At 38.5% G+C, this 21445-nt stretch overlaps 1 protein-coding gene across 5 annotated transcripts; it reads right to left on the reverse strand.

The window, feature by feature from the left end:
• Positions 1–2: 2 nt before the first annotated feature.
• GABA-B-R1 (gamma-aminobutyric acid type B receptor subunit 1) lies at positions 3–21443 on the reverse strand. Of its 5 annotated transcripts, XR_010823100.1 has the most exons (15): positions 20788–21443; positions 20535–20683; positions 16476–16881; positions 13999–14097; positions 13665–13799; positions 11995–12165; positions 10153–10651; positions 9786–9913; positions 9178–9470; positions 8034–8277; positions 7095–7338; positions 5734–6128; positions 4072–4228; positions 3031–3138; positions 3–1287 (listed from the first exon to the last, which is right to left on the reverse strand). XR_010823100.1 is itself a non-coding variant. In XM_066732245.1 (14 exons), the coding sequence occupies exons 3-14, from the start codon at positions 16611–16613 to the stop codon at positions 1268–1270; spliced, it is 2523 nt and encodes an 840-aa protein (XP_066588342.1). In that variant the 5' UTR covers positions 16614–16881; positions 20535–20683; positions 20788–21441; the 3' UTR covers positions 41–1267. The 5 variants fall into 5 exon arrangements, 4 of the variants coding, with proteins under 4 accessions (XP_066588342.1, XP_066588340.1, XP_066588341.1 ...); XM_066732245.1 differs by lacking the exon at positions 3031–3138 and having other exon boundaries at positions 41–1287; positions 20788–21441; XM_066732243.1 differs by lacking the exon at positions 3–1287 and having other exon boundaries at positions 3032–4228.
• Positions 21444–21445: the final 2 nt, after the last annotated feature.

Consider the following 21445-nt stretch of genomic DNA (forward strand, 5'->3'; position numbering starts at 1 on the left):
TATAATTATTACACTTTAATGATGATATATACACAAGAATTGCATAAAAAATGAAAATTATTTATACTTTATGTGTGTATATATATACTATATTTTTTATATACAATAATCTATACTATTTAGAAAAGATGACCATATATACATTATATAGCCATAATAATTTTTCTGCAACAACGCTGACAATTTCGCGGCACAAATAGGTCTACCCACTAGATCCATCATAGAAAAAATATGTACACACTTTGTAAAATATGATTTATCGACAGTTCAAACTTATAATAAAATTCTATTATTTTAAACTTTATTCGGTGAAACGATCAAGGATGTATATTGTAATAATAGAAACAATCATGTTTTTTTTTCAATTTTAACGGATTTTATAATTTAAAAACTTAAAAATAAATATCTCCAGTTCCTAACATACATATACGATACTTTCATTAACGTTTCGATAACACTATTATATTAATAAGTTCATAAGCGCTCTTTTATATGACAGTTCTTGAAAGAAGTTTACAGTAGAAAACACTACGTGACGTGGGCGCACATTTTTTTTAAACTTAATTAACTTATTTCTGGACAAAAAATCTGTCTAAGCACCCTGTATACGTAGAGTGGCAGATTACATGCACCGTTTTGTATGCGTGTAATGTGCGCGTGTCCGTATGTGGTTGTGTATTCATTTATTTATTTAGTTATTTCTGTAATCAACCTTATTCCTCGAACCTTTTTTTTCATTTTACATTATTTTTCGTGCCTATAAGTGTAAATTCCAATCTACGATACACATAAGGTATAGTATTAACGCTTTAAATTGCAGTCAAATCACGTTCATCCCGTAGTGAAAATTCGAGCGACGCTTTTCCCGTCGTCTCTCTTGAGATTACGAGATTGATATTATCTGTAGTTTTTGTATGTAAATCTATAGAAACCCAAGGTATACTCGCCGACCAGTATAATATATATGTATACATATTCATATTCGTCGCAAATATAGTAAAACCGATTTATATAATAATAATTGCTAGAATTGCAGCTGAACATTTGTTTTTCAAACTCGCCCTTGTAGACGAAAAGGGCAAGCAGGCCCCCGTCCACGCATTATTATTTATACTAATTTTAGAAGGTTTTTTCTTTCTCTCTGTAATCGTTCTGTGTAAGTATATAAGTATATGCATGCGCATGTGTGCGTGTCTTCGTGTGTCTCTGTTTGTTTTTCGCTAACTACTCTGCTTTTATTCAATTCACAGTCGATGCGGTTCCGCAATCAGCCGACGTGCTCCTTTTCTAAAAACACAAAGTTAAAATCCGTCTTCTTAAAAATATCCCTGACAATATTATTAAGAGTTAGCCCATTCATAAATAATCCTTCTGGATTAAGACCGTTCTTTAAAATAGTTCTCCATAATGCAACACCGCCGAACGGTTATTATTAAATGTAATCGATACTAGTCTTATTATTAAATATATATAGATTCTCTACCTCATCAAGCCTCCCAAATTATTTATGAATGGCTGGAAAATCTATAGCTTTTAAATCTCGTTAGTGCATATACATACTGATATATAGATACGTATATAGTTTTCTTTTTCTTGTATTTTTGAACTCTTTCCCCTCCCACCTTTATTTATCCGTGGTCTCCTTTCGTCGTTAATGTTATTGCCATGTTAATCATTGTTTCATTTAGTACTCTAAAAATTACATTCTCGCACTCATCGATACTTTTCATTTAACTTTGCTTTTTCTTACCAATCATCAATTTGGGAGTGGACTTCATGAGGTTCACATAGCTCACAGATCGAAAAATAAAGACAAAAAAGTATAGGCGTTTGGATAACGCGTGTCTAACGAGATTTAACTGCAATTTCACTTGTTTTTTTTTTATCAATAATAATGCAACCTAATTCGTACAGTAAGTATAATATAATGCGCTTGGAAATGAGAGTTTTGCGAGTTTATAGCTATTTTTTTCTGCCATTTCTTTTTCCTCAAATTTTTTAATTAGAAAAGTATCAGCAAACGAGGTCAAAAAGAAGAGAGAATGTGGCTTGCAAAAAATGTATGCTATACTATAGAAAACATTCAGCGTTACTGTTTGCTATGTGTCGGCATAAGAGTGTACTATTGATCTAACGTTATCATATAGATTAACAACAATAATAATAATTCATGATGAGTGTGCCCATCGTGTGTCGCCGAAAGAAAAGTACTTATCGAGTGTTTTATCGAATAGTTAAAGGGTTAAGTATCAATCGCTCATCGTACAAGTACTGAGACACTAATTTTCGTTATTTGGACCCGTGATATTAAGCCAGAGACCAGGCTTTCGTTCAGCCAACGAAAGCAGCCTGCATCTCGGAGTGTTTAAAAAAGGAGTGGCACATTCGGAAATAAATTATAAAATAGACAGCCATGCCTTATCTAGTAAACGATAGAATTGACTAGACCTGTGGTATATTTCGATCGACTTTCGTTTTTCTTCTCTTTTCTTCTTTTTCTCTTAACTATAAACTTATTCCGTACGTGACGCGATTAGTTCATTCATTATTGAATTTAATTAGAACATTCGATTAGCCAATGGGATAAATCCAAGGATCTAAGGAATATTAGCCGAAATCAATGATAAAGTATCAAGATTTGTAGAAACCTACATAAATTTACGTACGAACTTTAATCATTCGAGATTTCAATACTCGATTCATTGCATCAAAGGGAGGTAACGCATTTTTCAATACCGCAATATATCATTATAAAAAAGAGACGAATAAAGAAGAAGATCAAAATATAGAGACAGCAAGATAGAGAGCAGCAATATATAGGAATAAAATTAGTTCACATAATATATGCTATTATATAAAATCTAAATAATTTAAAATAAAGATGAGATAAAACAGAATTAGAAAAAAACAAATAAATATATATATGTATATATGTATATACTATATCTATAATAATTAGTATAAGTAAAAGTCGAAAGATATATTTCGTCAGATTGTACTATAAACATTATCACTAATGAATTATCCCACCTTTAAAACGTATGATTATCAGTAAAAAGTTCACCGTCTTCGTTATGAAATATTAGTAAGAAATATCTTAGGCCATGCCATTGATCCGCTTATTCCTTCTTCTTCTACCTGTCGAATGAAATTTATTATGTCGCAGTGAGCCTGTGCGTTTATGTGTAATAATAAAAATATCAGCTTCGCAATACACACAAAGATTCACGCGTGACAATTTTCAATATATTTTTATCATCTGAATTCGTCGCAGAATTATCTCGATGATGTCTAATCGCATATTCGCACTATAACAACAAGTAAAACTAATCAGACAAAATCACTGACAGATAACGATCCGAATGAGTCTTGTGTGTTTCATTTCCTATTCCATTCTTTTCTCTCATGGAGTAATTTTCCTGATACTCTTCCGCAAGCCAATTTATCGTACAAATTGCATTTAACTTTGGCAAATCTTCCATTGATCGTTGAAGTCCCATTGGGTATCGTTGCGTGTCCATCGACTACGAAACGAAGGATTTTCTATCTATTGGATGAAGAGGATCCCGTTGCTACTGGATACAAAGGATTTGCCTGTGCGCCGGATACGAAGGATCTCTCACATTAGGTACAAGGAACAGAGAGGAATTCTAGCTAGTATTAAATAAACGAGAGAAACGCGACGTCTTCCTCGTCCAATTGGGGAAAACTCGTTTCTCTCCTCTATTTTTTTCCCTTTATCTCCCTATCTTTAATTTCGAGGAGTCGAAGGATTTCTTTCGTATCGAGCGACGATTTCATTAAGTGACAGATGCCATTGCGCTTCGTGCGGGAATGCAAAGGTGTGTAAAAGAGAGATAAATAGATAGAGAGAGAAAGAGAAAGAGAGAGAGAGAGAGAGGAGGGTGTTGGGAGAATGCTAAAAAAAGGAAATAAAAAGAAATAGAGGAAAAAGGGAGGGGTTTAGTAAAAGTGTACGTGCTTTAAAAATTCGTTACAGGTATGATTCTGAAAACTCAAAATCGGATGCGGAAGCTCGAGAGGATCTGGTATAAACAGAAATGCCCCCACCGATTGCACTGTCCGACGTGCCTTCTCCAGTCACAAAGTCGGCTACGATGAGGGATTCCTTCGGCGCCTGATGATGAACCACCGTCGACGTAGTCTGACCCCTCGAAGCTTCCCTCTCTGCCAATTTCTGCTTCAATATACGAATCTTCTCCTCTTTCTGTAACAAACATCGTCCAATCACTTTCAAATACCATTCATCCCGAAAGGATCACTTCCTCGCCTAACTTTATCTTATTTATCTTCATTTCGTTGCAAGAATTCCCAAGTAATTTAGACTTCATTCTATCAAACCTAAATATCATCCCTTTCTTTATCCTTGCAGATGAATTTTATTACTATTTCACAGTTCTGCTTGTGCTATTCAATTTCCTTGCTCGTCTTTAACTTCCTACCATCACTGATATTTCCAAGTAAACTGATGATTCTATTTTACCATTCGATCAAACCTAACTCATTCTCTTAGCTTCCTTCCTACCAATAAACGAGAGCTTTCTTTTGTAATAGAATTCCCTTAATATTTGCATTGAAACCTAGATTAATTATAACCTTGCAGGATTAAATTTCAATTTATATAGTTTTTCTTGAAAATTAAATTAGTAATTTCAAATTTCTCCCATCTATAAATTCTACATTTAAATTTTAGCTCTACATTATTACATTATATTATACAATTTCGAATTGCAACGTGAAACTTTTGCCCAGAAATACGTGCATTTAAATAATCCAACCAATTTGCATCGTAGGCCATGCTCTATAGTTATATCGTTAAGACTCGTATTATAATTTTATGTTAAAAAAAATCGTATGTATTTATAAAAGGCAAATTAAATCTAGATTTTGTAATATAATCGCTTTGTAAACATAGCTTTATTGGCGCAGTTATTATTGAACGTTTTGCATTACTGCAATAATAATAATAGTGGGTATGATCTATTAATAAATAAGTATATACTTGTATGTATACTGTCATACAATAATATAATTATAACGAACAGTGGAAAATTAAATTTCATGCTTTTACTAATAAGTTCATTATTGATTGTTCTAATTGGGCATTTGATACTGTTATAATTATAATTGAAAATGAGATCCATTAAAAAAGTAAGTATATAATTAACAAAAGGTGGAAAATTAAAGTTCTAACTTTTGATAAAAGTTCAGATTCTATGCTCGGGGGTAATAGCATAAATTCATATTAAAACACCGTATCATAAATTCGTAACAAGTTTGAGACATCATCTTTTAACCCAAGTCTGTATCATAAACTCGAATTATATAAGCTAGTGGAATAAAGCACTATTATAGATAATAGCTTTGAAGCTGTGCCAAAAATTGGGATAAAAGTTTGTCTACGATAACTTTTTCTAATTAAATACGTATTAGTTTCAAGTTTTTTGCAACCATGACCAATGTAAAAAGAGAATGTACGATTAACAATGAAAAATTAATGTAACCATTAAAAAGCACACAAGTGCAAATACATACCAATTGAGAAATGTTCACAAATAATTATTCTGAGATCTTTAAGACACTCGATTGAAGATTAAAATTGGTTTGCTTTTAATTGAAACTTGAAAATGTCTAAATTCGTACATTACGCTATAGAGTAACGTGCCCACAGACCCGGAGGTGAATTCGTAAGGAAAATCTGTAGAGTCTCACCGCAGCAATAAGCTTCTGCAATTCATCGTTTTCCGCCAGCAACTTCTGGTACTTTTCTTCGTCCTCCTTCGACATCCCAACATCTGGATTGTACTTGGATTCAGCTTTATCCTTAGGATGCCTGATGACTTCGATGACCTTAGGCACGAATATGAGAGCCATGCTGAGAAAACAGCAGAAAATGATGGCGAGAGCCACAAATGCAAAACTGGCGTCCTGTTGGCTGGCAATGACCATTGTCACAGGAGCGGTTATCAAGCACAAAACGACCACGTTGTAGATCGACATGCCCACGTAACGAGAATCGTTTATCTGCTTAACTTTTATACTTCTAGTCTCGTACGCCAAAAACAAACCAAACACTAAAATAATCCCTTTGTAGCCATAGGTCAGACCTGCGAACAAAGATTGAAAAGAAAACACCTTTAGCGGGACAAAGAGAGAAAGAGGGAGGAAAAGGACACCATAAAAGAAAAATAAAAGAAGAAAACGGCGAAACGGCGAAACCAACTTGGCCAACTTTCCATCCCGTTTATCTCTATTTTTAACAAGACCCGATCGTTAGTTACATCTACAATGAAACTTTATTTCAGACTCTGTCTTACACGTGTTACTACTCCAAAAGCCAAACGTGATAATACAACCAAGCGGAAGGGATCATCAATCATTTCAGCTTCCGGAAACCACAAGTCTCTTTAAAACAGATTCGATTGAACAATTCATACAAAGTGTTTAATATCGTTAATTAATTTCTATAATTGACCGCTCGACTTTTGTGAGAATAAATAATATTACGTTGAAGGATTAATAATTTGAAAATGGTGCGTATGTTATAGAAACGATTGCGGTGATTGCGGCTAGGAAACCCAGCGTTTACAGTTGATTTGCATAAAATATTTTCATTAGCCAATCAGGTTATTCAATATCATTAGTTTGATTTATCAACGTCCGATTGCGTAACGTATATAAGTTAATTGAGTTTCTTCATCAGAGTTAGCTCGATAAAATGACGTAGTCAAGTTCGGTCCTCCATCAAGATTGCAAAATTAATTATTTAGATCAAATATTTACCTGTATGTGAGGCTCCAGTGTAAATTTTGCGTATCGTCACTGTCACCCCTCCCCTCCCCTCCCCTCCCCTCCCCTCCCCTCCCCTCCCCTCCCCTCTCCATCCCTCCCCATCTCCTATTGACTATTTTAATTAATTCAAGAAGAGAGGCGACTTCATTGAAACAGCCAATCGGATAAATTTTGTACGAGACAAAGGTGTAATTGATTAATGGAACAATGACGGTGTAGGAGAGGGTGGGGGCTAAGAAAAGATCAGAGCCGGAGGAATTTCATAATTAAAATGTTCTTACCTAACCAAACGTTATTGTGCTCGCTCTCGCAGTGCTCCAATTCCGGTCTGATCCTTGCGTCATCATCCCCGAACAGAGGCGACTCCAGTGGAAAAACTTCTATTCTTCTCTGAAGCGGGTCCAATACTTGCCAGGCTCCAAGAATTATTACGTCGATCGCTAGCAAGGCGCTGACCATCGTGTACAGCTTCCATGGTTGGATTTTCTTCTGTATGGACGAAACTTTTTGTTTAGCCATAAATAACTAAAAGCAAGAAAGAACGTTTAAGATGCAGGAGATGTAGACATGCCTTCAAGGTAGTGTGCTATGCCTCTCGACTCGAGTTCGTGAGAATAAAAATCGGCACTTTGCTCTTGCTAGAAGCCTAAATCTCTGTAGAAACAAAAAGAATCTAGAGAAAAAAAAGAAGCTTGTGTTTGAGTTTGCGCTCTTTCTATATATTCACTAATACAAGAACAGTAGTTGGACCAGAAGCAATAAAGTTTGGAAAGGGAATGTAATTATAAAAATACAGAAAAAATTTTGAGTGGAAGAGAAAATACGCAGCTGTAGCTTAAAAGGTTTGATAAAAAAGCATTAAGCTGGCTGGTATTCGATATCAATGGGACTCTCCTGTAGAGAGAATTATGTATATCTCTTTCTCTCTCTTCAAAAGACTACAGAATTTCAACCTTTTACTCTTTGGCTTGAAATAATAGAATAAAAAGCGAAGAAACGAGTCCTTCTTTTTAAATGAATAGATTAGAAGCAGAAAGGAAAAATCGAGGGTGTAAAAAATCTAATTAAAGAGGATAGTACACTACGTGGAGAGATAGAAAAAATTGATAGAAAAATTGAAGAGAAACAGCTGGCCAGCATTTTACATAGCAAGGTTTAGGGCTTTTGGCAGGAGAAGCTCTCGATTTTATTCTTGAAAGGAAGGAGTTTCGTGGCTTTACCTTGGCCTGATCAGCCTTCGTCTTGGTGGTTAAACGGTGGACTCTCCAGACTTTGCTAAACATGGCTCCAAAAGCCAGGGTGAATCCAGTTGATAGCATCCACGCTCTAGCTTGGCAGATCCTCGGATACTCCCAGGGCTCGACGAACCTACCATCGATACCCAGAAGAAACACGGATACGAAGCAAGCTATTACCCCCACCAACATTATCGTATTGCACACCGGATGCGACGTGAGTATTACTCTGTGAAAAAGCAAGTAGCGAACGTCCAGAAAATAAGAAAAGGTTCCCTTTCGCCTAATCAAGTTTGCTCGGGTCACCCCAAATTCCTATTGAAAATTAATTTCAAGGACGTTGGAAATCTCAACGATCGACTTATCTCAACAGAGCGTTTCATATTTCCACGCTGTAAATTTACTTGGGAGATTGAACGGTGCTCCTGGGACGCTTGAGGATTCTAGATTTCATCGGGGGAATTCACTCGAGGAGTTTTGGGGAGACCCGAGATTGATCTAAATTCATTAACGTCGACCCCGCCTCACTTTTTCCACTAGTGACTTCCTCTTTCATCCCCCCTTCCTTTTCTACCACAAAGAGACTATCACGATATACCAGGCTACTCGAAAAAAAAAAAAAAAAAAAAAAAACCTTTGTAACTTTTACGCGTTCAAACTTCAAACTTAAGACTCCCCTCTTTTGTACGAATAACAAGTACAGCATAGCCAGACTAGAATTTCAAGCGTAACGTAATTTTTCAATTAATCTGTGTTTTACGTTGAATCTTTGGGTCTAGATAAAAATCTCGTGGATAAAAGAATGGAAAGAGTTTGATGAAAAGCGAATCGATAAGGGGGTTGACGTGGGGCAATTGGAACAAGGTAACAGATGGAGAAATATTCAACGAAAATGTTATTGCTGTTGTTTCGGTGAACATTTCACAATCGGGTGGAGGTTTGTATGGGAAGGTGAAAATTGCATAAATAAAATAGGAGAGGGGAGAGCTTGATCGATAGAGGCGGTGGTAGACGGATTGAAACAAAGACAGAGGAATAAAGTGGAAAAAGTGAGAGATCGAGGTAGCGTTTGTTTGATGGTGATGGTAGTAGTAATGGTTGGTGTGGTGTGTGGTTGATTGTACAATACCTTCGATGCCTGTTCCAAATATTAAAAATGATCAGTATGAGAGCTATGACGATTCCGACGGACGATATAGTTCCCATGCATATAAATAAAGGCAGTGACATCGTTCTCAAAACTGTTCTAACAATGGTCCGATCCTGCGGTACCTTGCCGCCGATCCACCTCTCCATGTTTCGCCACGTTAGATTGTCGCTCTGCGTATCGTAGTATCCTAACTTAACGTATTTTCCGTCTATCACCTGCTCGATTTGTGTAAGGGCTATCCTGTCGCCTTGTGAACTGAATGCCACGTAGCCCTTCGCCGGAACAGAAAATTATAAAATGTTAAATCTCTCTCTCTCCTCTCTCTCTCTCTCTCTCTCTCTCTCTCTCTCTCTCTCTCTCTCTCTCTCTCTCTCTCTCTCTTTCCCTCCTTCCCTCCTTCTATTTCTCAAAGATATTAAAAAAAATTAATTTCAACTCTAATTATCTTCTCTCTCACTTTCCCTCTTCCTTTCTCTCATTTATTCACTCATTCTCACACACACACATACACACATAAATACACTCCAGCTACCCACCACAAAGCCTTTTATAGACTTTAAAGTGGATATTAGAAAAGTTTTACGTACCGATACGCCGAGAAACTGCGTGGAGTTTATCGCTGAATAAATTTCGTCGGCTATCTCCTTATCGGTGTACGTGAAATTCTTCAGGCTCTTCCCGACTTTCGCCAGCTTCTCCGTCGTTTTGTTGAACGCTGAAATTTCATCAATTCCGTGAATCTTTGGTTATTATGAAAGCGAGGTAAATCTTTAATCTTGAGGAAAAGCCTGACTTACGTAAACTCTATTATTATTGATAATTGGAAAAAGAGTAAGAAAGTAGAGACGCGTGAACGTTGCACTTGCGGTACGGCAAAAAAATTTGTACAAAATAATAAATATAAGCAATGCGGGAGGGATTTTTCAAACTAAAAATGATTAAACAATGATTTACCCAGGGCAACGGACCAAACGGCATCGTAAGCAAGCGGAGCTTCCTGGTAGCCCTCGGGATACCTATTATTATCTATATCATAGCCATCCTCTTTAAGCATCTTGTTGAGTCTCTTGCGAAAATCTTCGGAAGTCATTCCACTGATGGTAGTGTCGTTGTTCTGGTTCCACATGAGAGCTTCCGTGGTCAAGTGACCCTCGGCAGCTATTCTCATTTGTTCCTTAGTACAGGTAATGCCTTCTTTGTCGAGATTGATCTCAAACCAGTTGTCCTCGTACCAACCAATAAAAAACCACACGTAGCTCTTCCCATAGAGGTTCTGATGGTACACTTCGCAGAGGACTCTTCTTGCTGCCACCACGTAGAAGAGACCAACGATTATTCTGGCATCTTGACGCCGCAGGTTCCTCACAGCGTCCGATGGATCCGACAGGAAGCTCTGACGAGTCACTATTTCTATTCCTGCCTGCTTACAACGTGCCTCTAGGTCTTCTACGGTCTGTGAAAAAATACATACATAAATTAAATTATCAACGACAAGCCAGCCCCCATTAATACTTCAAGACCCTTTTCGCATTCTAGCCAATTATATGAACTAATTATTAGGATCCATTACTACCGTGATTGGCCAATTCTATCCCTACCACGCCTGAATACACTCTCTCGTCTCCTACAGGATAATCCAATTGTCTTAAAGACGTTACGCCTCTAGGGTCTCTATATCATGCCAAAGACTCCGCCTCGAGTATTCGACGATGTTAGTGATACAATCGTATAACCGCCAGCGGCTATGAAACCACTGCTTATTCCCATTCAAACCATTCCCTCGATAATTCCTCAATCATCGCCTTAAATACCACGGTGCGCCATCTCGTCTCTTCAATCGTTCGAGCATTTATTAATTTTCAGTCCAAATAAAGCATTGGAGTGATAGTTCTAATTAATTTGCGATTTCTGATTTAATTGCAATAGAGCTATATATATGTTATAAGAGTCAATTATACAATTAATCCACAGTGAAATAATAATTGCTCGTTGATGTCTTAGCGATCTTTCTCTCAGTTTGTCGAGAGAATAACTGATTAAACTCATTAAAACAGTGGCATCAGACGCTGATAATATCAGGCTCCAATTATGAGGAGGAAGGAAATGGAATACTTGGTACTCAAAGTGTTAACATCCATCGAAATAATCGAGACGAGAAAAGATTTTAGAGTATGGCTCAATTAACAAAGGTGCTGGCATAAGAATTTGTTTAAAGAAGTCTTTTCAAGAAATTTCTGATTCTTAACCAACTCATCCAAGCAAATAATTAAAGCTCGTGAAAAGCTTAAGAAGTTTACGCGAGTGAATCTCCCTGCAGCAATTACTTATGATAATATTGGAATCGTTATAAAATTAACATTTGATTGGTACAACTTTTGGAACGTGCCAAAGTTGCTCAAAAGTTTATCAGCCATTAGCTTCTCTCGCGTCGATTATTTAAATTAGACCCACAGCAATTAAACAATCATCAATCTTCTCTCTCTCTCTCTCTCTCTTTCTCTCTCGTAACAAGTTTTATATAGTTATCGCGCGCGTGAGTGAGTGTGAGCGTGAAAGGGGAGCTAGTATATAATTATAAAGCCCGAGTTTCAGGAGCCGAGTGTACTCAAGCTTGGGAAGGAAAGTGGCTTCCGTTAAAATTCACTCAATCGCTGAAACGTTGATCGAGTGATTGGAGTAATTAATTAATAGCAGTGAGCGTCCTTTGTAGTACTAATTATGAAATTGATTGGGTGTAAATTAAGTGGTCAGCTAGGAGGAAGTGAGAAGTAGAGAGAGCGAGAGAAGAAATCTTACAGAAATGAACACTTCTTCGGCTTGTTGCAATATCGCCACCCTGGACCAGCCAAATTTCTGCAGCAATTTGATTCTTGTTGGGTTGTGAACTGTGGCTGACGGATGAGTCCTGAAGAGAGTCGGGAAACGATTGCGGTCGGAAAGAGCTGGTGATGAGGCGCCATAACAGAGCTGAAAATTTCTCACATATTATTCTGACTCGTTCTGGAGTTATTGAATTATCAAAAACTTTTCTCCACGCTCGCAAAAAATGTACAATAAAGCGATTAACTAGCGGAATTAACCAGTACACCACGCGGGGATTAACTGAATTATAAATCCTAACTGGGGTTGGAACTGGACGAGCGTAAAAAAGTATATTACATTAATGGTGAAACAGTAAACAATAAATTATATATACAAAATGATTATAATCAATTCTATAGACTCTGTTTTAGTGCCTTTAAAATTAGTTTCGGTATAAAGCATGGAGTCATTTTTAATAAAAGACTTTAACATTAGAAAAAATCAGTAAATAAATTTATACTGAAAATTTTCGTGATATTTAAGATTTAACTACGAATTAGAATTAATCCCACTAATTTTACATTAACATGAATTGAAAGGAATTCGTGCACGATGACAAATAATGGTGTTTCGTGATTAAAAACGAGCAACGAATGCGTGGGCTGATACTGATAGTGAGTTGTGATGATCTTTGTGAAACGTGGAGAGAAGCTTATTAAAGTTTTTCATCCCTTATCCCTGGTACAGTATTTAAGTTTTGAAGTGAGGCTTTAGTAAACATAAGCCCAGCCCCTCTGTATCCAAATATTGACCAGAATTCTCCATGCTGAACACAATAAAGTAGAGCTCTGGAGACAATAAACTGTGCCACAGGACAAAAGAGTAGCTCTTTAGCTTTTAAAGGTCTTTTATAGCCCACCTCTAATTAAAACTAAACAATTATTCCTAGCGAGCCCCATTGACGCACACGTATCCTTATTAATAACCAGAAGGAATTTCGCACGATGCGAAACAGCGTTACAAATGAGGCAAAAATTGGCAAACGTGGTGAAATTTAAATTGAATATACGGTCGACCAAATCCACCTCGGATGTATAGCGCTTATGATTAATTAAAATTATACCAATATATTCACATGTATTTGAGAATGAAACTGTTTCATCAGTGGAAAGTTCTTCTGGTAAATATATACTATATACGTGGAGGTACGAGCAGAGGGAAATGAGCGAAAAGTTCGTCTGTAATTTTCATTTTGCCCTCTCGTCGGGTCCATTTTTTTCTTCTCCATATTTGTACGTCACAATGAAGCATTTTTCAGTGTGGTGCTGTAGTTCCAGTCCAGGGAGGGGAGTTCCATCGTTTGAGAAGCTGCAGCGCCTATCTTCTGACCTTTTACTTCCCAGGATAAATCATTTAAACTTCTTCCTGGCAAAATGTACTCCAGGCATTCGCCTTGCATTAAGGCATTAGAGCCAAGTAATCGCTGAATTAAATAGTTTACAGTTGAGTTAAAGCAAATCGTGAATAATGCATATAGAAGAAAAGGAAGAGAAACGGACCGGACGGATGTTTAAGGAGTAAAAATGTTTGTGTACGTGCATGAGAGAAAAAAAGGGGGAGGGGGATGAAAAGTAGAAATAAGCCAATAAAGGGAAATAACTTACAACCACCAGATTCCACATTTTTGCCGCTGCAGCAACTGTTGTACACACTGTACTGCATCCGGCCAACAGCATCAATTTATTTGGCTTGTAGTAGAGTAAATTGTACATCACAGACGCGCCCAGGCCCGGCTCGCACTGTAAACGTTAAGCGTTGAGTAAAAATTGAGGATAATAATTAAAAAAAAAGAAGGAAAATGGTGTCCCTTGCGAGAAAACCAAATAGAATAAGAGAGAGAATGAGGGGAAAGGTTTGGAGATAGAAAGAAAAGTAGAAACTGGTCGAAAGAAAACAGAAACGTGCTCGGTTGTCTCTCCGTGCTTTTTAATAGCTCACCTCGCTGTCGTTGGAGTGCAATTTAAGAGTGAAGCCAGGTAATAAGTTCTTCTCACGATTCACATCGTCCAATGCCAGGTTGACAGCCGGCATACACGCCTGGAAGGGAGAAAAAACACACAGATTTATCGTTCCGTCTCCAGATTTTCCAGCAGCTTTTTGCGCCAGAGATATTCGTTTTTCCAATTTGCGTTTTGCTCCTTTTTACGTATACCGTGTATATATATACTTAATTTATTGCAGCTACACGGGCTAAATGCTTTCGTGAAATAAGCTTCATCTAAATCATCCGAGAAGGTATACCCGCGCCCCTTCCGCCCCCCCCCCCCCCCAAGGAATCCAGCTCAATTATTTACCGCCTTGATTTACGTACTCATAAAAACTTTTAAACCCTTATACGTCCGATTGATAATGGATCGCTCCTGCTTCCTATTTATCTCGAGTTCAGCAATCGTCAGGCGAGAATTTTCCGAGCTTTCTTGCAGGATTCTTGCTTGATGAAAAGCTTACGCTCTTCTCGAAGAGGAGCGTTCTAGAGAGCTCGGAAGAGGATGCTTGGCCGGAAATGAGCTGAGAATTATTTACGGATTGAAGAGTTCGAGTGCGCCATTTTATTGGGATTTTATTAAAGGGGTGTGTTTGGGAAATTAACGTATAGGTTTAGTGTTAAAATTAAAGAAGATAGTCGAGACAGGATAAGAACACGGATGTATCATGATTTGAAAATTATAATATTTAAAGGATAAAGATTTACAGTGTAAGAAATATTTTATTAAATTTTTTAAAAAAGGAGCGTTTGGAGAATTAAGGTGTATTGTTTAGTGTTAAAATTAAAGAGGATAGTCTAGAGAGGAGAAAAAGTACACGGACGGATCATGATTTGAGAATTATTTACAATTTGCTCGTGCCATCTAAACTAACAATTTAAACATTGAACTTTGACTCGACGAGAAACGATTTGAGAATTATTTACAGGTGGAAGCGTTTAAGTATGCAATTTTATTGGGATTTTTGAAAAATGGACGTGTTTGGGGAATAAGCGTATATAGTTTGGTGTTAAAGTTAAAGAGGATAGTCGAGAGGGAAGAAAAAGAACAAGAATGGATCGAAAACGGAGGTTTATTTTGACTTTGTCGAACTGGACAAATTTGCCGTGCCATTCAAAGTAACAATTTATTCATTGAACTTTGACTTACCTTGGCAAGAAATGATGCGAGATATATTTATGGATTGAAGAGTTCGAATATGCAATTTTATTTATATTTTTGAAAGGAGAACGCGTTTGGGGAATCGACGTATATAGTTTGGTGTTAAAGTTAAAGAGGATAGTCGAGAGGGGAGAAGAGAAACAAGAATGGATCGGAAACGGAGGTTTGCTTAGACTTTGCCTAGGTGGACAAATTTGCCCATACCATCCAAAGTAACAATTTATTCATTGAACTTTGACTTGGCAAGTAGACCGGTGGAGTTTATTTGTTTAACGCCTAGTAGACGTGTATATTCGAGTTATCCTTGGGGAGGAATGGGTAATTATTTGGGTAGCTGGTGGATGCACGGAAGGAAGGGGAGGGGCAAGGGGACCGGGAAAGAGTAGCGCCTCGATAAACACGCGTTAAGAGGGATGTTACTCCCCCGCTGTGAGTTAACGAGGAAAGAGTTAAGAGATTGGATAGTTTTTACAGGAAACGAGCAGGAGATAGAAAAACCCGAGCGATTAACAGAGAGGAAAAGATAAAAGAAAAAGAAAGAATCTCGCCGAATCCCTATATGAAGTGAATTGGAAAATTCGTACAAATGCGCGGGACATTCTTATCTTCGCTGAAATTTATCCGAAAGGACGATTTGACATGGAAGGCGATTACAGAGGTCGAAACTCCAAAATGGAAGAATTTCAGTTATCGTGCAGAGTAATGAAAAAATTGCGCATAGTACAGGGTAATTGGACGAGGGATATATAAACTAAAGAGAGAAATAGAAATAATGCGCTTGTGAAATTAAAAAGGAGTGATACAAAATTGGATAATCTTAATTGCTTCTAGCATTAAAGGGGGTGGGGGTGTATTAAAGCACGTATAAAAAATACCACATGATTTTAAAACGCGTTACTTAGTTTTTGATACACGAAATTAACGTTAAATTTGTACAAGAAGTATTGAAAACAGGAAACTTTTAATTAAAAAGGAGGAATGATACAAACTTGGAAAATATTAATTGCTTCTCGTACAGGGGTCAGTGTTACGTACATACTACAGATTGTAATAAAAACACTAAATGATTTTAAAGCTCGTTATTCAGTCTTTGAACGTCAAAAGGAACTTCAAATTGGTACGAGAAATAATAAAAACCGAAGAGTTCTATGTCATAAAATTAATTAAATAGCTCTTTTAAAAATACGCGATTATTTTGCTGCACCCTGTACATAGTAAGCTATAGCCACGTATATATACGAAGAAAGATAAGATAATAGGGAGACTTACCTGACCGCCTTGCCAGCCGCCCTCTCCAGCGATTGGAAAGATTCCACCGATGTGCAAGACATTGTCGTCCTCGTCTTCCGGTGGCAAGGAACCCTCGAGCGAGCAGACGAGCATCAAAAGGACGATTAGGGCCAGCATCCTGGGTAACGTAGCCACCGCTCTTTGCAGCCGTAGCCGTAGTGTACCGGAAGGCTCCTCTGGCCCCCTCCGACGCCCCCTCTACGAGACTCCCCAAGAAGTCGAAGTGGAGCCTCGGACTTTCCCCGCCGAGCCTGTAGCCTCCGTCATCGTCCTCTTCGTCGAGAGGGACGTCCTCCTCGGTTCTCTCGTAAATTACCCAGCAGCCCTTGACCGAGCGAGATTCGTGACTGCTTAGCCGCAGGGCCACCGGCTCTATCTGATTTTTCTACGATATCAGATCAAACACTGAAATTACTTGTTGAACACGCGAGACACGAACACACATACACGGTGACACACTGTACTTGTATGGGTATAGAGTAAGGAACAAGGAATCTTTCTATACCGCATTTGGTAAATTAAGATAAGAATTGCACTCCGTAACGGTCCCTTTTTGATTTTAAATAAGCTTTTGTAACAGCGCGCGCGAAAATAAACGTGTTTACTGTCTGATTGCCCGAGACAGACTGACTGCAGAGTGCAGCTTAGCTACGCTCTTCGTCCCCTCTTTCACCCCCTATTTACTAGGTTATACGTTTTTTTGTAACTGTACAGAGACTGTTGAAAACAGTCAAGAGACCTCTCGATGAATGCTCGGAGTTGTTTTGTTTATATACTGAACAATTCAAAACAATGCTCTAATAACGTTTCAGTGCTCTGTAATTGTTTTATTTGCATAGATTTTTGCAAATAAGCTTATTCTTTTACTCTGAAAAAATCCGTTTTTCTCATTCGATCGTCTAGAACAGACAGTATATTCCTAAGTTACTTCATTCCCCTTTCCCTCTATTTATTATGTTACATACTTTTTGTAGTTGTGCAGAGACTGTCTATAAAAGTCACGTGACCTCGTATCAATAAATGCTCAAAGTTATTTTATTTATATTGAACGAGCTTCTACTAACTTTCAATCGTTCTGTATTAATTGGTTTATTTGTATAGTTGCATGGGTTCTATGAAACGCTTTCGAATTACCAAGACTCGTCAGTGTAACCGAAAAGCTCGTCGTTTCTCGAATTTAATTCACTAAAAGCGTGAAATTCCCCCTTGTTGCCCCCCTTGTGCTAACCGTCGTTGGTGAAGAATAAAAACTATATACAAAACTCATGCAGAATTTCAATGGAACTCGACGTTCCAGGAATTTTATCGAATATAAACACGAGAGCATTGAATGGCGTGTTAGGCGGGGGGAAAAAACACGTAAACAAGTGGCGAGCAAATCCCATCGCAGAGAATTGGTCGTTTCATGGAATTCATCAGAGACAAAAATGTGAAAGCTTTTGCTCTGTAAGCTTGTTAACTATTGGCGAAAGAAAGAAACGTGTAAAATAAAGGACAGTGCATGGGTATGTGCATGTAAACAGCTTTCGCGTCTCGGTCAAAGAGTTTTTTCACACTGGCTGGAAATGTAGCTTCTCGCGCATTTGGCAAATAATTGTTTAAAGTTCCAGCAACGCTGTTCTCTCTATTTCCCTTTTTATCTAAACGCACTGTAACGTGGGAAAATAGTCTCTGCGTCCCTCTGCATTAACTTTTAGGAATGCAACGACTTTTTGCGTCAATGGAATTGAGAGTACCTTGCGCTATACAGAAAAATGTTTCAGAATATTCTCAATTAACGGCTTTGCCAATTATTAAGCAGAAAAGCTTGCACCCTTAATGCATTTTTATTAAGAAATAAGGTGGTTCGTTCTTCGTTAAGCTTCCTCCCATTAAAATCTTACGAGAATAAGAGAGAGAGAGAGAGAGAGAATTGCAGAAATACTAGATAAAATTTTCATGAATAGTCAGCGACGTAAACTATTAATTTTCGCGAATAAAGTTTTTGATTGTTAATCACAAATACTGCAAGATCTGGTAAGAACGGAGGAAACAAAGAGATATTTGGTCGCGTGTTTAATTAATGACTCCTGGAGCAAGAGGATTATTCTCCGGACGGTGTATAAAAACGTGTTTTATGAGCGAGAAAAATCCTATTAAATTGCCGAGCAATCTTTGTGATACAGAATAATGACGTCGCGTGTCCAATTAATGACTACCGGGGCAAAGAGGCCATTCTTCGCTCAACGAACACGTTTTACCACCGACGGAGGGGGAGGGGAGAAAAGCAAGCCATCATATTTCCCGCTAATGTTTTATGTAGGATTCAAACTATTCTTTGCTCGATTCTCTCTGGACGGAAAAGCATCAAGTCCTACTTTCCAGCAATATCCCTGTGACTTGGAGAAACTTATGGATCCCTGGCACAAATGTATTTTACGATGTAAAAACCACCCCCTGACCAGCCCGTAACCGCTTAATTCCATGAGAGGGAGAGATTCGCTTCCCTTCATACGAATCGTAAAGGAAAAAAAAGAAGAGACAAGGGACAGAGGGTAGTAGGGAAGAACAAGGCTATTACCCGCTTGCCAAACATGCCACGCCATATCAAAGTCTATAGCTATCGTCCCTTCTACCCTTCTATCCTCTACTTGCTTCCCGGAACCGTTTAATCGTATGTCGTATGAGAAGTTATTTTCCGCTTTCCAGTCACGTCCCGTGACACGAGCGAGTTATTCATTCACTTCCCACAAATATCATACGTTAAGACAACTCCCCTTCAACTCTTACCGCAGCCGTCGGATAGTCTCGTGCTATGAAGAAACTATTGCCGACTGGCCAAAATCGTCCCTGGACCGAGAGAGGACTGTCCTCATATTCCCTTGAGTATCGCTAGATAAAAAAGCAAAAGAAAAAACACTGTCCCTCTGGCGTCCCTCCGAACAGAACGTTTGGCGTGATAAAAAAGAAAACAAGAGGTTTCTCTTCCCAGGAATTATGCCAGACGGATAAAAGCTCGGCTGACTACCCATTCAAATATTTGATTGGTAGGAAGGGTACGGCTAAACAGAAGAGAGAAAAAAAAAATACAGGAAATAAACCAGGCACTTTTGCAAAAATTTGTCGCGCAAACGTTTGGTCGTGACACAAATTTCCACGTTGAACGTTTGCCGTTTACCCTGCGCGTTCGATAAAAGCTTGTTTCTCCCTTCCCTCAGCCCCCCTCTCTCTGTCTCTCTCTTTACCTATCGCCTCTTTTTTCCACCAAAGTGAAATAACGTTATTGGTATCGGCTACGTTGCGGAATTAGAGAGAAAAAGTTTCGCTGCTGGAGGCAGGTGCGCTTAGTGCCAAGAGCGCGACGGAAATTGCAATCGATCAAGTGTCCAGGGCCAGTTTTCCCAATTCCTGAGCCATATGGCTGTAAGGCCGTTGATATCGGTCAGAAATTTCTAACGAGTTACATCATTTAATCTGGGAGAGGATGCTTCATCCGCACTATCATGTTTACTCGACTCACGTATTTACGGATGGATGGATGCATGCAATAGGGGTGGGAGGCGTAGAGCGAGTGTATTGAGTAGAACGTAATCAAGGATGAAAATGGAGTGATTTAATTATAAAATAGGGTGCTCCGGGGCGGTACGAATTTCATATTCTCGGATGTGATGCCCTTGAGGCTTTGCATTTTGCATGTAGGCTCTTACATTACATAACAAAAGCCACACGGATGCAAAGTGTACACAAACGCGAACGATTCCGAGCGAAAGAGATTCTAAGCTTCTCCCTCAAATACACATAATCGTTTTGACCCAAGAAAGGTACAACGTGCATGTGTGTTTGTATTTGTGTATGTGTGGCAACAGAGTATTTTTATTGTACATGGAAAACAGTTTTCGATTGTGTGTAGCAAATATTAGAGATGGAAAAAGAGAAAAACAGAGGTTAAGAGGATAGAAGAGAGGCAAAACCAAATGGTTCAAGAATAATTTAAAAATGTTTTTGGAAAGAGTAAATGAAGAAGAAAACAGTGAAAAGGGGTTAGAGCTTATTACTTGCCCGTTTCTCGTGGAACAGCGTGGAAAGGTCGACTGTGCTTTATATGCACTGGAGGGTGGCTCTTGATGACGTCGATTCTCTCTCGACCATGAAGAATCTGACTTTTTTAGAGGAATCAGTGGGCTTCATTGTCGCCTTCCACAAACAGTCTTTGAGAAAAAAGAGGGAGAAAGCCGATTAGATTTTGAAAATTTTTAGGGAAACATCAAAAGTAGTAAGAGAAAAAGAGTTGAAATAGGGGTTAGTTTCTTACCCGTTTCTCGTGGAAAAGCGCGGAAAGGTCGTCTATGTTTTATATGCACTGGAGGTTGCAAGCTCTTGATGACGTCGATTCTCGCTCGACAATGAAGAATCGGGCTTTTCTAGTGGAATCAGTAGGCTTCATTGTCGCGTTCCACAAGCAGCCCTTGACCGAGGGTAAAATCGTGCCACCTTTTTCCGGTTCGCGCACCACAAAGCTCTCCGCCGAATCGCGCAACGCCTCGTTTCGGCTTAAAATAGAAAATGGAAAAGCCAGCAGGCGGGAATTTTCCCGACTGAGAAAGACACGACTTTTATTGACTCTTGTGATTCTCACGGTTATTCGTTGATTCCAGCGAACAGCCGGACTTGTTCACGCTTCAGCACGGCCGCCTCTTCTGGGCCATGGCTGTCCGCGAAATTCGCGTGAAAATGGTTTTACCGAGGACAGAGGCGCGAGGCGCGAGGTTCATATTGATTCCATCCCGGGACTCAAGGATTGTAGTGGGGATAGATGGCTCTGTGCAAGGTTCTCTCCTTACTCGCTCGTTCCCTCTCACTTCTCGTGAAAAATCGATAGGAAAAACTAATTTAATCTTGCGATCACTGCCGTTAACATTCGAATGATTGGATTTTAATTCCGCTTCTTCAAACTGGAAAAGACGCTACCG

This window comes from Prorops nasuta, unplaced genomic scaffold (genome assembly GCF_024137725.1).
Source record: "Prorops nasuta isolate Cenicafe-Biocafe unplaced genomic scaffold, Cenicafe_Pnas_1.2 PNAS00010, whole genome shotgun sequence".
Taxonomy (NCBI): domain Eukaryota; kingdom Metazoa; phylum Arthropoda; class Insecta; order Hymenoptera; family Bethylidae; genus Prorops; species Prorops nasuta.